The 14,732-nt window shown below is 40.8% G+C and overlaps 2 protein-coding genes across 6 annotated transcripts in view; one reads left to right on the top strand and one right to left on the bottom strand.

Annotated features, from left to right (window-relative positions):
• Positions 1-6,997, top strand: part of atp8a1 (ATPase phospholipid transporting 8A1) — a 113,153-nt gene extending 106,156 nt beyond the window's left edge. For all 5 annotated transcript variants that reach the window (XM_066720600.1, XM_066720601.1, XM_066720603.1 and 2 more), the window contains 4 exons: positions 510-598; positions 1,511-1,603; positions 2,845-2,936; positions 4,480-6,997. In XM_066720600.1, the coding sequence (XP_066576697.1) occupies positions 510-598; positions 1,511-1,603; positions 2,845-2,936; positions 4,480-4,577 (372 nt within the window). In that variant the 3' untranslated portion in view covers positions 4,578-6,997. The remainder of the gene's footprint in view (positions 1-509; positions 599-1,510; positions 1,604-2,844; positions 2,937-4,479) is intronic.
• An 828-nt stretch (positions 6,998-7,825) lies between these two features.
• Positions 7,826-12,895, bottom strand: shisa3 (shisa family member 3). Its single transcript, XM_066720605.1, has 2 exons — positions 12,148-12,895; positions 7,826-8,883 (listed from the first exon to the last, which is right to left on the bottom strand). Exons 1-2 carry the CDS (start codon positions 12,416-12,418, stop codon positions 8,414-8,416), a joined length of 741 nt encoding a protein of 246 aa, XP_066576702.1. The 5' UTR covers positions 12,419-12,895; the 3' UTR covers positions 7,826-8,413.
• Between the last annotated feature and the right edge of the window lie 1,837 nt (positions 12,896-14,732).

The raw sequence follows: 14,732 nt of genomic DNA, 5'->3' as shown, positions 1-14,732 counted from the left end.
TCAGTGATGCAGTTCCAGGGCCCCGTCTAGTTTGACAGATCAAAGTAAGTTTGCCTCAGATAGTCATTACCAGATTGCTTCAATCATCTAACAGTTACCATAAGGTGGTTTCATTTGAACCTTCTTTTCTTGGGTAGATTTTCCCTCAAAGGACAATATTTTGTCAGATGCTTCCAGAAAGATTATTCCATAGCACGTTTTCTCTCGGATTAAGTTACTAGCAGGACACACTCTTCCTTTGCTCATCTGTTCTGGCGTTTTCTCTGATGGACATTTTCAAAAACTGTACTTGTTTTGCAGGACTTTCCCAAACTTGGGATAATTGCCTGCACACATTTTCTTGTTTGATAATTGCACACATCACATTTCTTCACTCGTTTTATGATTTCATTTCTGAATTAATGTGTGTGAAATTTCAGTTTTCTGGGATGTTTGGAAGAATTTCTCCCATGCTCGCAGTCATATTTAACTGATCATTTTCTTTTCTTTTTCTTTCCTTCCCTTCCCAGGCTGACATGATGTTTAGCTCCGGCGTGTTCTGGATGGGTCTTTTCTTCATCCCTGTGACGTCTCTGGTGTTTGATGTGGCATTGAAAGTGTGAGTCCCCATGATTTCTGTTCCTGATGTTCTCTCCAGTTTCTACATATCACCAAATTCACCAATAGTGTTGCACTGTATTTTTTAGTGGATTAATGGGTATCCTGTTAAAAAATAAACGAGTTGTGCGGCCTAGAGATTCCTGGATGGATCCTCACTCACTCTGGAGCACTTTGCAGTTCGGGCCTGTTTTCCATTAGGCCCGTAGTCTTGGCTGCTTCCATTCATTCCAATAATGACAGCTGGTCACCAAGGCCCGGATTAAATCATTACTTTGATCCACCTTCCCATCACAAATCCCACGTTTTACTTGCTGGCGTCTTTCTGTGTTACCGAGGCTTCATGTTAATTGAAAGTCAGTATTAAATGGCAGGTTTGTGAGTTGGGACTTGCAATTGGCAGGTGGGTTCAAATGCTGATGCGATCCAGGCCTGAGTTTGAGGGCATGATGTTAAAGGAGAGTGTTTGTCTTCAGAGCCCTCAGTATAGGACTAGAGAATGAGAATGAATTGACAGTTTTTAAGTGCATTATAAGAGACCAATATAATTAGCAATCTAAAATCTGAAAATGCCTAATAGCAATAAACCAGGAAATTCTAATGAAATGTATGTAAGAAAAATATAAGTCAGGCCTATTGTGCCACTCTGCAATGTGACAGTGTTGGAGTTCTTTAAAAAAACTAGCACTAACAATTATTTTAATGATTTCCCCTTGAAACTGTATATTGTATTTATTGCTTACCAGTTATTATGGGATTACGCAGGGTTTCCTGTAATTGCTTTAATTTAACATGCATTAGGAATTAAGTGGCGATTCATCAGAACATGTTTAAACAGGTTATGAATAATAACTTTCAAAAGGGGGGAGGGTATATTCAGCCTAACTTTTAGTTTGCTTGCATTTTGTTACAGAGTGAAAAGAAGTTGTTTTAAGACTCTAGTCGATGAAGTGCAAGAATTGGAGGCCAAGTCGCAGGATCCGGGAGCCGTGGTCCATGGGAAAAGGTACACTCGCGCCGTCTAAACCAGAGGCATGCTTACTGAGGTGCAAACTGAACTGAATGATTCACTCACTGTGGTGACAGCATGAGGCTACGACAAACACGCTGTGCTGAACCAACTCATCTGAATTCCCCCCTAAATGTCTTAATTTCACAGAGTTAAATACCTTTCCATTATTCATACTGATATTGTTTAGCTTTTTGTGTCCTTTAGCTCACTAAAGTTGTGGATTAATTTGAATTCTGCTGAACGGTCATGTAGACTTTGGTTTGTCTTCCCCCACGTGTGCCTTTGACAATCTTTTTACATGATTTTTGTGCAAATAAACCTCTTTAAATGCTCTTAAGTTTACTCCTTTTGTGCGGTGAGAGAGTTCTAATTATCTAAAATGATAAATGTCAGGGAGCTGATTAATTTGACTAGTAATTGCCATGAACAGCGGTGCATTGCAGTGGTCTGTACTGACACGTGTGTATAAATACTCCTGCAGGTTCCTTCGGCATGCATTAGGATCAGTTCAAACCTGTTAATATGAAAAGCAAAGTGAAATCCAAAGTAAATACACGCCTCGAATGCTATTAGTATGTACCCAGTCATGGTAGTTAACTGCTGTCTAGTAATTCACATAATGACTCCTAGTATGGGAGTCATTTGAAAGCACACAGCTCCCTCATTGCCCTGACACCTGTGTCATTTATAACCTTTCTCCATGCCGCAGTCCAAAATGCACACGAATTTGGATTAATGTGCCTATGCCACCAAATCTGTGTCAGAATGGGTTGGAGAGCACTTTGAGAAATGTAGCTGTCAGCCATGAAGGGTTCGCATAGCGCAGGTCACGGCTGATATTTCCTCTTACTGTCGCTGCTCTGACATTAATTGCATGATGAACAGTGCAGTACTGGTCTAAACGGGGATTATCAAGACTTCAGTTGTAAAAGCCTCTTGCTCTCTGTTGCTGAGGAGCATTTTGTTATAATTATACAGAGCAGAGAGCCTTGCAAAAGCCAGGTGCAATAATCATGACCCCACACTTCTAAATTGGTCAGTAGATTTAAACCAACCACAATTCCTGAACAATGTGCTCTGTATTAGAACGGCCTGAACTATTCAAGTTTTTCAGGAATTTTGATTATTAAAAAAGTAATATTATTAAAAAGTTTTATATGCCCTGTGAAGGATACAGGATATGGTCTCTACACCGCAGTCCTACTAACGTGCTCCTTTGCTTTGTCTTTGAACAGCCTGACCGAGAGAGCCCAGCTCCTGAAGAACGTGTTTAAGAAGAGCACCGTGAGTCTGTACCGCTCGGAGTCCATGCAACAGAACTTGCTGCGTAAGTCCACTGATCGATTCCTATATTTTAATATTCAATTGTTAGTGTAATAAGATAGTGATACAGCGTAATGTTAGAAGAATGTAACAAGAATGTAAAGAATGTTTTGTTTAGTATCAAATATTTGGTGTCCAGGTTATGCGAGTTGTCTTGATGGCAGTGACATCCAAAATTTGAGGTTGATAAGGCAGGCTGGAGCTTCACTGAGCGAGGTCTGATAGCCCACACATCTGTTGCCAGATTGACCAAAATAATCACGTCCAGCAGACGCTCTGTACGAGTCCTCCGCTGGCGCCGCTAATACGCTGAGAGCTGATGCTTTAGATTACATTTATATGCAAGATAAGACGTCTAGGAATTTGTGCAAAAGCTACTCTGCGGTTGATTTCTCGCGAAGTGATTTATAATATTTGGCAAGAGTAGCACGGCAGCCTGTACTGTCACATGTAATTTGAAGATCATAAAAGTAATTTTAATCGATTATTATGCCTTCACATTTCGGGGCTTGACATGAAACTAAATCACTGTTTGAAACCCATGTGGGCCAACATGATGAGAAGAGTATTGAATTACGTGAAGTGAAGTCAAATGTTTTTCCTGTCCCCGTGCGATAAAAATGATAGAAACTTTCCAGTTCGCCAGAAGAAGAAGAACAATTTCTCACTTGAGTGGCATTCTGTGAGGTTTATTGTTTGTGGGGGAATACATGCCAGCGCTTGGATTGTTATCTCCCCAAGACATCGGCAGGGCTGTGACGGCATGAACCGAGTATGACTGCGTTCAGTGTGGAGAAACGGACAGCCCGGGGAATCGTGAAATATCACAACTTTCAGAAATAGACCTGGATGCATATGCTCCAGGAAACAAATCTAATTTAAAATCTTTATTGATATAGTCCTACCATATATTTGAATGCACTGCTTCTTATTAACAATGCCTTTGAGAAGGGTCTCTCTACACACAGAGGTTAAACCACAAGTAACATTTCTTAGATCACAAAGAGGGCTAATAATGTGGACAACTGTGTGGATCTTGTATAACAAACTATTACTATAAGGAGTTAACAACTAAAGCAGTTAGTATGCTATAACTGAGTTTAAGAAAATGTCCTCTGTATGGATTGGTGCAGGTTGTTATTTGATCTTTCGCATCTCCTCTGGCAGGATGTTGCATTTGGTTTATATTCCAAATCTTGCATTTATATCGCACTTTACCAATCGGCTAGACTGAGCTGCTCAATCTAAATATATTTGTGTTTGTTTGTTGTTGTGCCAAAGTGAGCCTTCTGATATCAAAAAATACAAATAAAAATAATCTACATGGGAATTGACCAATTAGTAATCTATTCTTTAGTATAAGAACTGATAAAATAATATTGCCCTGCACTGCGAAAGCACACTGGGACAACAAGAGCGCTGACTCCTGGTGTAGTTTGTGTGGTTAGGGTTGTGAGGCTTGAAACCCAGATCAGAGTAAACCGGGGTGCAGAGTGAGCAGATAGGGACCGAAACCGTAAATAAGGTGTATATATATTCTCTTCCAGATGGTTACGCCTTCTCCCAGGACGAGAACGGCATCGTCTCCCAGTCGGAAGTGATCCGGGCCTACGACACGACTAAGCAGCGGTCCGAGGAGTGGTGAAGCAGCGTCCCCCGAGGGAGCAGGCCAAGGACCCCTTCACACAAACGCAGGGAGCTCTGTGTTTGAAAGCTGGCGGAAGTCACAGGGAGACTTTCTGAGCTTTAAGATATTTTCTTCTTCAAAAAACAAATCATCATCATAATAAAGTGTTCACTACTGTAGTTGTCTATGAAGCAGACATAAGCACCGTGCTTGCATTCTAACAAAGTCTGTATCTGAAGTTCACTCAGTATTCACTACGTCAGCAGGGCTTGAAAGTTGCATTCGTACGATTTGCCTGGTGTTGAGTATTTTTAAGACCCTGAAAGCAGGAGTGTGTCAGGCAGCTCTTTTATGATGTCTTAAAAAAATCTAAAATGCAATTAATGTTTGCCAACTGTATTTTTCTTTTACCGGGAGAAGGCACATATAAAATGATCACAAATATGAAATACTAGAGATGTATATGACAAATCCGACATGCCACACTGCTGGAACTTAAATTGCAATCCCAGAAAGTCTAGTTTGCCAAAGAAACATGATATTATCAGCGTTTTTAGGCTGTCGTTCTGAATGCAGTTTCAGCTCGAGACCGGGTCCGGGTCCTGTATTGAAGACCGCTTGCTTTTCTCACTCTGGATCGACACTCCATGAACTGGTTCAGACCCATTGCTTTCCAATCCCTTCTGTTAACAGCATTTAACTATGGCCTTACACGGGCGTGTCTCCTTGCCTTGGTCCATGATGACTTTTGGTGTTGATTCTTTAGATGGGTTGTCGATGTGCCTGCCTTCTGTAGTCGTCAATGCGGTTGCAAACTAGTGAACTTTTCAGATTTCTACCATTTGATACTGCTACCATTTTGCTCCTGTTCATCATTGATTGCGTTGTACATGTTTCTGAACTGCAATGTTCTTCACAACAGTGCCTAATCGAATTGAGATTCCCCTAATACGGTGTACTAAACACGTTCGTGCTAATGATAAGCTGGTAGTCGAGATTTAATTGTAACCCTCACTAAATTGCTCCTGTGCGTTTGACTCTAAGGCCCCAGTTGTTCACCACAGTGTTTCCTCCAGGCGCATTATATTCGCTGACAACGGCATGGCATGGTGGCGCTTCAAATAAGCTGTGATCTGATTCTGAAATGAACAAAGCTTATACCAAAATCGATGATTGAAATCCATTCATGCATAGGCCTCTTTTTTTTTTTTTTTTTTTTTTTAAACAAGAAGTCAAGGGTGAAGAGTTTGTACCATGAAACATAAGTGCCATTAGCTTGGGGAAAAACTAGCCAGAAATCTGCAGTTTATTATTAAGTCTTGATATAATTATTTTGTGTATTCATATTTTTATATTGACAAGTACAATTTTACATTTGCCTGCTTTGTAATGAATTGTGTCCATTTTCTTTTTGACCGTCTTTATCTGTCTATCATATTATGGATGGTAGAATGGTGGAAATTTTAACTTTATTTTTATTTAAGATTAACTTTGTCTGCTAGTTTGTTCTCTCTCTCTCCCCATGGGAGAATGGTCATTTGAATGTGCGTGTGCGTGCGTGTCGTTTGTGTGTGGTTGTCTTCCTAGCGCTTGTCTGTCTGTCAGTCTGTCTGCATGACTTCAGGTGTCTGAACGCGTTTCTGCTACTGCATGGCCACTGGTGTGCACAGTGCAGGGTTGACCAGCCACCCAGACAAACCTGCATCGACAGGAGGTGTTGTAACGCATTCTTTACCTTTTCATTCAAACATCAGAGGTTCGTATTATTTGGAAGCACTATGTCTGTTTCCGTGTTGTACTGATATTTGGACGTGTGTCTGTATAAATGGCGGTGTTCAATGGTCAAAGGCATGTTTTATCCTTCTTTTGACGATGTCTGTATATCGGGGCGAAAACAAATCTTGAAGACGTTTGTTAATATAAATAAAGGACTGCTGTTCACACAACTGTGGTATTGTGAATTTGATAGAGAACTGTTTGTTTTGAATAAAAAGTAGTGATTTTACTTGTAGGTAAATTTGTTTTGGGTTCGCTTTTGTTTCCATTTGTTCTCATCTGCTCTCCCGAATCTGATTCTGTTGAATGTTGTGCTTGATGTCAAGGTAAAGCATGAACTCAACACTGGAACCAAGGTCTAAACAGGCCGACTGTCGCTCTTTAAATGTATTGTATGTGAAAGTTGGTTGTTGCATGAATGGGCAGTTTTAAATTCAGTGTTAATGGTACTTAGTTTCTCGCTCAGGTGTTGGTCACTTAAATGAAACTGCACTTTCAGTTTGGTTGTATATTTTGAGTAACTGTCCTATTATTTGTCCCACTGTTGACCCATTTATACTTTTATGTGATTCTGCATGTAGCAACTGCAACTTTTAAATGTTCTGTCTTTTACTGCCATAAAGGAATACTGAAATAAACTTTATCAAATGGGGAAACAAAAACGTAAACCTGTTTGTAATTGTCTTGCAAATCTATCCCAGATCTGAAGATGGAAGTGAAGTGTGAAATACAAGGGTGCATCTATTTGAAGTCCAGGTTAAGTATATGCAAACATAAAATACAGAGTTGTGTGTGTATTTCAATTGTCAGAGTTGTCGAAGGCTAATATTAATATGCTTTCCATGTCCACCTCCTGGCAGTCAGAACTGAATGACATTTGTCTGATTTACACATTTATGTTTTTAATGGAAAGTTATTGTGGCAAGGACTTATTTACTGCCCAACATCAACAAGAGTCTTTACACAGGTAAATGACAATTCAACAAGTCACACTTGGAGGAACAGTAAAGTGCCGATTTGTACGCCCTCGCTCTGTGCGCGGTGACCGGCCAGCTCAGCACAGTACGTCTGCGTTGTCTTAGTGTCCTCTCTGGTACGTTCTCTCTCCTTTCTCAAGACTCATTCTGCTATTGTATATATTATCTATCATAAATAGAAACTCCCACACACTTCAGACTGGCACATTTAAAAGCAGGCCATACATTATTCAGGCATCGCAATGCACAGCCTCTTTGTTTCCCCCGTCTGAGACCGTCTCCACAATGCGCTGGTGTGTTCAGAGTGCGAGGTGCTCGGTCACATCACTGTGTATTCGAGCCACTCTGCCCCTCGGCTTCAGTCCTCCTACGGGAGACTATGAATGCACACTCTCAATGTTAGAAGATACAATTGTCTCAGTTGTTAGGACCTTGAATCCATCTGTGTATAAAAGACCATCGCACAGTGGAATGCTACTGAAATGAACCACATAAAAACAAGAGACGGTGAAACTCATTGAGGATCAGTGTATTGTGAGTTAGTATCAAAACATTTGACTCCATAAATGTCTTTCTCCATATACCTGAAAATCAAACGGCTGGCTGTGATGCTCCAGCCACCACACCAGTCCTCCATGCACGATGTTAAGTCTTTAGTAGAGTCCGAAGCTGTCAGTCTTACGTTAAGCACGCGTTCCTGTATGAAGGCTGAGGATTGTCGACATCATTTTTCATCATAAAAGTGTTCGTTGTTTTTAGTTTTACTCTTTGTAGAAGCGGCTCAATGTCCAATAAAGGAAGTGTTTGACCTCGGTGTTCTCCAGGAATCTGAGATGTTCTCGCTCTTCTGTTTTGAAAGAAAACAAAATCATCCCTTGGGCCTCAGCTGATGGCGATGCGTTTCTCGGGAGTGTATTGTCATTCGTAGTGTAAGTGTCTAAGTAGTTCTGCAACAAAAGCATTCATCATCTCACAGATATGATTGCAACGTGCATTTACACAAAACGGCTGGATGCTGCGGAGCTTTTGAAGTGCTACTAGTTACCCCTCTTCTATGTGTATCAAAACCTAAGGCCGTGGGAGAGTCTGCGTCGGTCCCGGTCAGCTCTGGCTGAAGTCGCTGAAAGTCTTCCCCGTGGCGAAGGGCTCGGGCTGCAGGGGGTACGGGAAGTACTGCTGCGCCACCAGGAAGCCCGAGGGGGGCTGCGCCAGGGGGTGCAGGGGGTGGGGGGTCTGCAGGCAGGCGGGCGAGGTGTAGGGCGGCGGGGGGGCCGAGACCAGGCAGCCGTGGCCCGTCTCCACCCTGCCGAGGGAGAAGCGGCGGATGGAGCTCCCCGTGGAGCTGGAGCTGGTGGCCGTGCTGGACTGGCGGGAGGGCGTGCGCAGGCTGGGGGCCGTGAGGATCATGGGGATGGTCTCGGTCTGGCAGCTGCGCAGTGAGAAGCGCAGGGGCTGCTGGGTGGTCTGCTTGGGCCGCAGGCAGGTGCAGCAGTACACGGCCACCAGGGAGCCCACGACAATGAAGGCCACGAAGATGGAGCCCACGACGAGGAACGGCACGTAGACGGGCTCTGTGTGCAGAGATGGGAAGAAACGAGAGTGACCCCTTTGCAGCTGTGAAGGGTGGTTGGAAGCGGCTGCCGTTTCCTTTGTTTCTGACAGGCATATTGAGATTCGACACAAAGATAAGGGCAGTGTGTAAATGATAGTGCTCAGCATCATGCAGTACTGTTGGGAAGGCATCAGGTTGATGTTTGATCTGGAAGTATTTTTTTCCAAAGCATTCAAAGTAGCCCTTCTCTTAAAAAAGGAGAACTATTTAAAATAATATATTTCAATTAAATTGATATAAATATTGTAAATAATCCATGATTGTGAAATATTTGTGTTTTTTAACGTATTCGTTATTTAAATTATTTGTAATGTAGGCTAAATGACACTTGTCCAAGTTTAAAGAGTAAAAAGTGTTTCCCCTCTCTTCAATGCAACTCGGATTATTTTTGGTGGTCGGAATACACACACACATTTGTATAGCGTGCTTATAGGCAGCAATTTAATTGGAGGGGAATAAATCAAAGGTTTGTATTGTATTTATTCTGTTGCATAGTGTTGATTAACAAGCTTGCGGAAAATATCATAAAATACGAACAAAGTATCGAAGCCCACGGCGATTAATGAGTGCTTTATCAGAAGTTATGTTACAGTAAGGAAAGCCTCAAGAAAATGAGCAAACAATATCGATATCTCTGTATATGGGCAGGCGGCTCTCTTGAATTTACTCTTAACTAGTTCGCAAACAAAAACCAGAAAATGTTATTTTGATCATTAATCAATCTCTTAACATCGTTCAAAGTAAATCTTCGAAATGTCAATGGTGTAATAATCGTAACAATCGATACATAATTATTCTTGTTTTTTTATTCTGGGTAGGAAATTAGGTTATTAGTTTATACGTTAAAAGTGTATTACTATTAATACATAACATAAACTAAATAATAATAATTGTTAGTATAATTGTTGTTGTTGTTATTATTATTATTATTATTATTATTATTATTATTATTATTATTATTATTATTGTAACAACAACACATGCTCCAGAACAAAATACCTGCATGGAAAGCTTGACTATGAGTTATTTAAGAACATTAATAAATAGTTCGGAAATGTTTATCCAGAATAACAAAATAACCAATACGCGCACATGTAATTAAAGTCAAGTATTAATTAATGAATTTACAATTATGCTTGAAACGGACTGAACCCGTCAACGTCGATACCTAACCGAACTAATCTAATCGCATCGGGTTGTAATTTGTGTCCACCTTACATTTGAGTTATTATAGACCCTATGTGTGTCTGGATTTGTTTATATGTTTCTATTTATTAATATGATACATATATGTGCAGCGAATTCCTAACACATTCCGCAGGTTTACATCAAAGCAACGTGTTGCAGGATCATTACAGTGTCTGTCCTGTTTATTTGCGCTTTCATTGGGTTGCACTTCTTGCTAAATAAACTTTCTGGATACTTTTTTTAGTTATATTTGTGGTTTGTGATTTCTGTCTTCATTTCATGCTGCTTATTGTAAAGTGTTGCATTTCAATTTAACACTATTTGAATCATTGTAATTAGTCACTTAATTAATTAAATTGCGACACTTATCTGGAGGTAAAGGAGCATTAAATGTAAATGCGCTGGTTGTACAATCTGTCTTTTAACAGGGTTGTTTTAACGCAGATCTTTAACTTGCTTATATGCTTTGCCCAGTGGGATATTTTTGTGTCTAATACATACATTAAATGACAGGATCCATCGTGGATTTCATGCAAAAGTTTGAGGAACATCGGATCTTACGTGAGTTCATTAAAATGGTAAGTTATTTTTGTACATGTATCAGAAATGTTGGTTTAATTTTGTGACCCGTTATTCAGATGAAAACCCGAAAGCCTTAGTTTACAATGGCTGGGGCATTGAAGTGCTGTATCAGCTTGCAAAACACAGCATATAGACACACAACCAAGGGGGTCTAGGACGACATATCCATATCTAAAAACGATTTCGTTTTTTCTAAATTCAAGTCACTACAAATATAAACCCCTCAGTTGAAATTGAAATTATGAATGATATGGTCATAAAAGTCCATTTTTTGAAATCCCCGTACGAGCGTTTTTATGATCCGCAGTATATTAGACCCATCTGACATGTGACAGAATGTGCTCTAATATCTGTATAGATCTGTATAGGATCACACTAGATTTTGTATATTTTCTGTATGTACTAATATTCCCCAGGGGGTATATTTTTATCTGTGTGTTGACAACCGTTTATGATTCAGAAAATCTTTAGAAAATGTGTGCAGGGTATTATTATTGAGTTTTAATTTTTAACATTTAATTGTTGCTTTTTGATAAATAAATGCAGATCAGGACGGTTAACTCGAATCTGATCATGCTTTATAGTTTTTCAAAAGTATTGCATAAAATACCAGTGTGGATTAAAATGATCACTGGCACTTTGTTAGTAGTGACAGCTATACCTGTCGATGGAAACCTTATATTTAAATGGTGAAAGGCAATTTCACTCCTTATTTTGTAAACTGTTTTAGACAAACATTATAAGAGACAAATCTGTAACTAATTTCTAAATTAGCGATGATAACATTTAATATATACATGATGCCTTCATAATGTGACAATGCATTTCACTTTACTGTGTTTGAAAGACATTACCTTTGTTACTACTACTACTACTATAATAATATTATTATTAAAACTAATTATTTAACTTTTCCAGAATGAAGTGTCCTATTCTTGTATATTTTTCATTGATGAATATTCAAAACTTTATCTTGTTTTTTGCTGTACAAAAAGCTTGTATATGATCATTATTGTTGTCATGTGAATTGCTGATACTACACTGTAGTTAAACTTATACATCGAAAACACTCCCACAATGAAATGTGAAATTCATTTGCTTTATTTGATTGTTGTCAAATTGAATTAATATATATATATATATATTGTTGGCGTGTTGCTGTTTTACACAGTATCATGTGCAACAATAACTATTTGTAACCGGTTTATAACGACTATACGCATTGTCGTTATTACATAAGCCCAAATAATTCACACCAAGTGTTCATCGACTTTGTTCTTTTAAATAGTCATTAATGTGCGGATCTACAGGCTACACAAATGAACACCCCTGTGCGTCTGAGTGACCGATGGAGAAGTAGTGCAGCGCAGACGTCCGCACCAATGGGATCGCTGGAATTGTGCAGCGCTGCGCAGAACTGCGGACGTCTGCGCTGAAACCGCGCTGTACTTACGAGCGGCGAACTGGGCGCTGTCCGGCTCCCGGTCGTTGGTGCAGCCGCCCTGGTCCAGCCTGTGGTCGGCGGCCGCGCAGCAGTACCTCAGCGCGCAGGAGCCGCAGCACACCGTGGCGTCCAGGGTGTCGAAGTCCTCCGGGCACTGGAAGCCGTCGTGGTAATTCCCATTGCCGCCCAGCCAGCCGTGGCAGTACTCCCCCTGCGCGTCCGACAGGCGCCCGGTCCAGGTGAAGTAGCCCAGCAAGAGGCAGGGCAGCAGGCGCAGCATCCCGGGGAGCGGGCCGAGGCTCTGGACGACTCTTGGCTAATGGATGTGAGATCCGCGGCCCCACTGCCTCCTCCTGGGTGCGCGGTGACAGACTGGGGGCGCTGCCTTCACTGGGACACCTCGGCGGTATCACTGCGCCCCATCCTGCTTCACGTCGACGGCACCCAGGTCACGCACTTGTACAGGCCAGGGAAGGGCGCAGGAGAGGAGCAGCCCCCCGGTGCGCCATGCTGTCTGTATATGATTTGAAAAGCCGTGAAAAGCCGTCCGGAGGTGTGACAGCCGCCCCTCGGCGCACGTGCTGCCGCCGCGACCCCCCGCAGCTCCGTGCGGCTGCGCAGTGCGTGCGGTCCTGCTGCTCCAGGTGCAGGTCAGGCTCGGTGCTGCATGGGGAGGGTCAGCCACGCAAGTGTCGTCCGTGTGCGTGTGCGTGTGCGTGTGCGTGTGCGTGTGTGTTGCACTCTCTCTCGCTTCAGTTCAGAGCACTGGCTGTTGGGACCGCCTGGAGACGCGCACTTCTGACGTTGCTAGAGCTGACGTGCGCCAGTGGTGGGGTGTGGGGGTGGGGGGGCTCTGGACATCACAGACTATAAACTTATTTCAGTGGAATTCAAAAAGCCTGGACTTTATAGCATGCCTGCACAACCTAGATGTATTAGTTGCTTAGAAGTATTTCTCTCCCATTTTCTTCCTTGTTCTTTGTGTAATAATAATAACCACAGCACCTATTCTGTGTGCATGCTTCTAAAATTCCCAGACAACGTAAGAGATGGTCCATAGTCAATGTAATGCCACCACATATGACAGATGACTCAACATTGCAGATATTTGTTGTTTCTGTTCCACTTATAAGGGTTTGATGGACTTTGCAAACCCTGTAATCAATCCAATACCGCTTTGACACCAGCTTTTTGTGGGTAAAACGCACAGCATGCCAATAGAAAGGATATCACATTTGTGCCAGTGCCAGTTTTCTTCAATATGGCCATTAAACATCTTCTGCAAAGCAACTTTCCATGAACTGTGGTACTGTAGTTTAAAAAGTCAAGTTCAATGCTTAGGGTGTGTGAGATGTAAAAAGATTAATAAACATCCTAAATTGTTGATTATTTGATGTGTATGTGTGTGATTACAATATGACGTATCCTCCAACACAATGCAGAAACAGCACAAACTGACCCTGAATTCGTCATAAGGTCAAGTTATTCCCTTTGGCTGATGTTTTCTAAACCTAACAGTGGCTCGGTTTCAGGAAAAGCTAAACAAAGAGAGTCTAACTATCTCAAATACATAAGATATAAGACACCTGCCATGCATCTCATACACAACCCCAAAATGCATTTTCACTTTACAATTGTATTAATGCATTGCCCTCTAGTGGTTATTGGAGGAGAATTGAACTTGCTTTCTGCTGATTGTATGCTGTTTCAGTGGCCGTTTGGGATTTGTCAACATGTTTTAAATGTTCAAGCACAGCATCATGTTTAGGCAAAAATGTATTGGACTATAACCAGCAAATTGTATTATGTTGTTGGCCTTTAATTTTAAAACAATTTTAAAAATCAAATATCAAAATGTGCAGTTTTAAGTAATTTGTAATTAATTAGATTGCTGTAATGTAGACATATTAAAATGTACCATGACTACTGAATCTAAAGCAAGATATGTTGGTCACAGGGAATTGCCATCCCCAGTCCTGTTTACACTTTGTTAGGACTGCTGTGCCTTCCTGTTAATGATCAGATTCATTCTTATTGATGGATTACTTTTCTTTTTTTATCAGGTACAGTTTACCTTTTTGAATGTTGAAAGGTAAAGCTTAATCACAATGGGCAAAAAATATATAAATACGTAATTTGGGGGAAAATAAATTACATGGAACGCAGTCATTTTCATTTCACAGAGTAATATTTTCTGAAATCCAATCTCTCTGAAATAAATAAGCAATTTAGAGGATTTTGAAGTCTTTAGATATATCTCTGAGCTGTATATTTTTGGCACAATTACTGGAGATATAAACTTATTCCAACTTTAAAGTGCAGGATTTCAGGAATAATATTTTTCAAATTACATCTATATCAATATTTTCCATGGGCAGATTTGTTTTACCTCATATCAGTATTAACTCCGTTAAAGACCTCTGCCTTTGGAATTCATAATGCCTTACACAGAGTTGACTTCAATACCAATTTAACTTATTTTTGTCATTATGTTGTGAAGGTTTACATTTCAATTCATTTCCAGCAAATATAATTGAATACATATAGTTATTGGTGTGGTTGTCTCAAAGTTTAATCGTATTTTAGAAAGACTT

Source organism: Amia ocellicauda, chromosome 13 (genome assembly GCF_036373705.1).
Source record: "Amia ocellicauda isolate fAmiCal2 chromosome 13, fAmiCal2.hap1, whole genome shotgun sequence".
NCBI classification, from domain to species: domain Eukaryota; kingdom Metazoa; phylum Chordata; class Actinopteri; order Amiiformes; family Amiidae; genus Amia; species Amia ocellicauda.
Note: the sequence above shows the minus strand (reverse complement) of the source record. Positions and strands in the feature narration are given on the sequence as shown.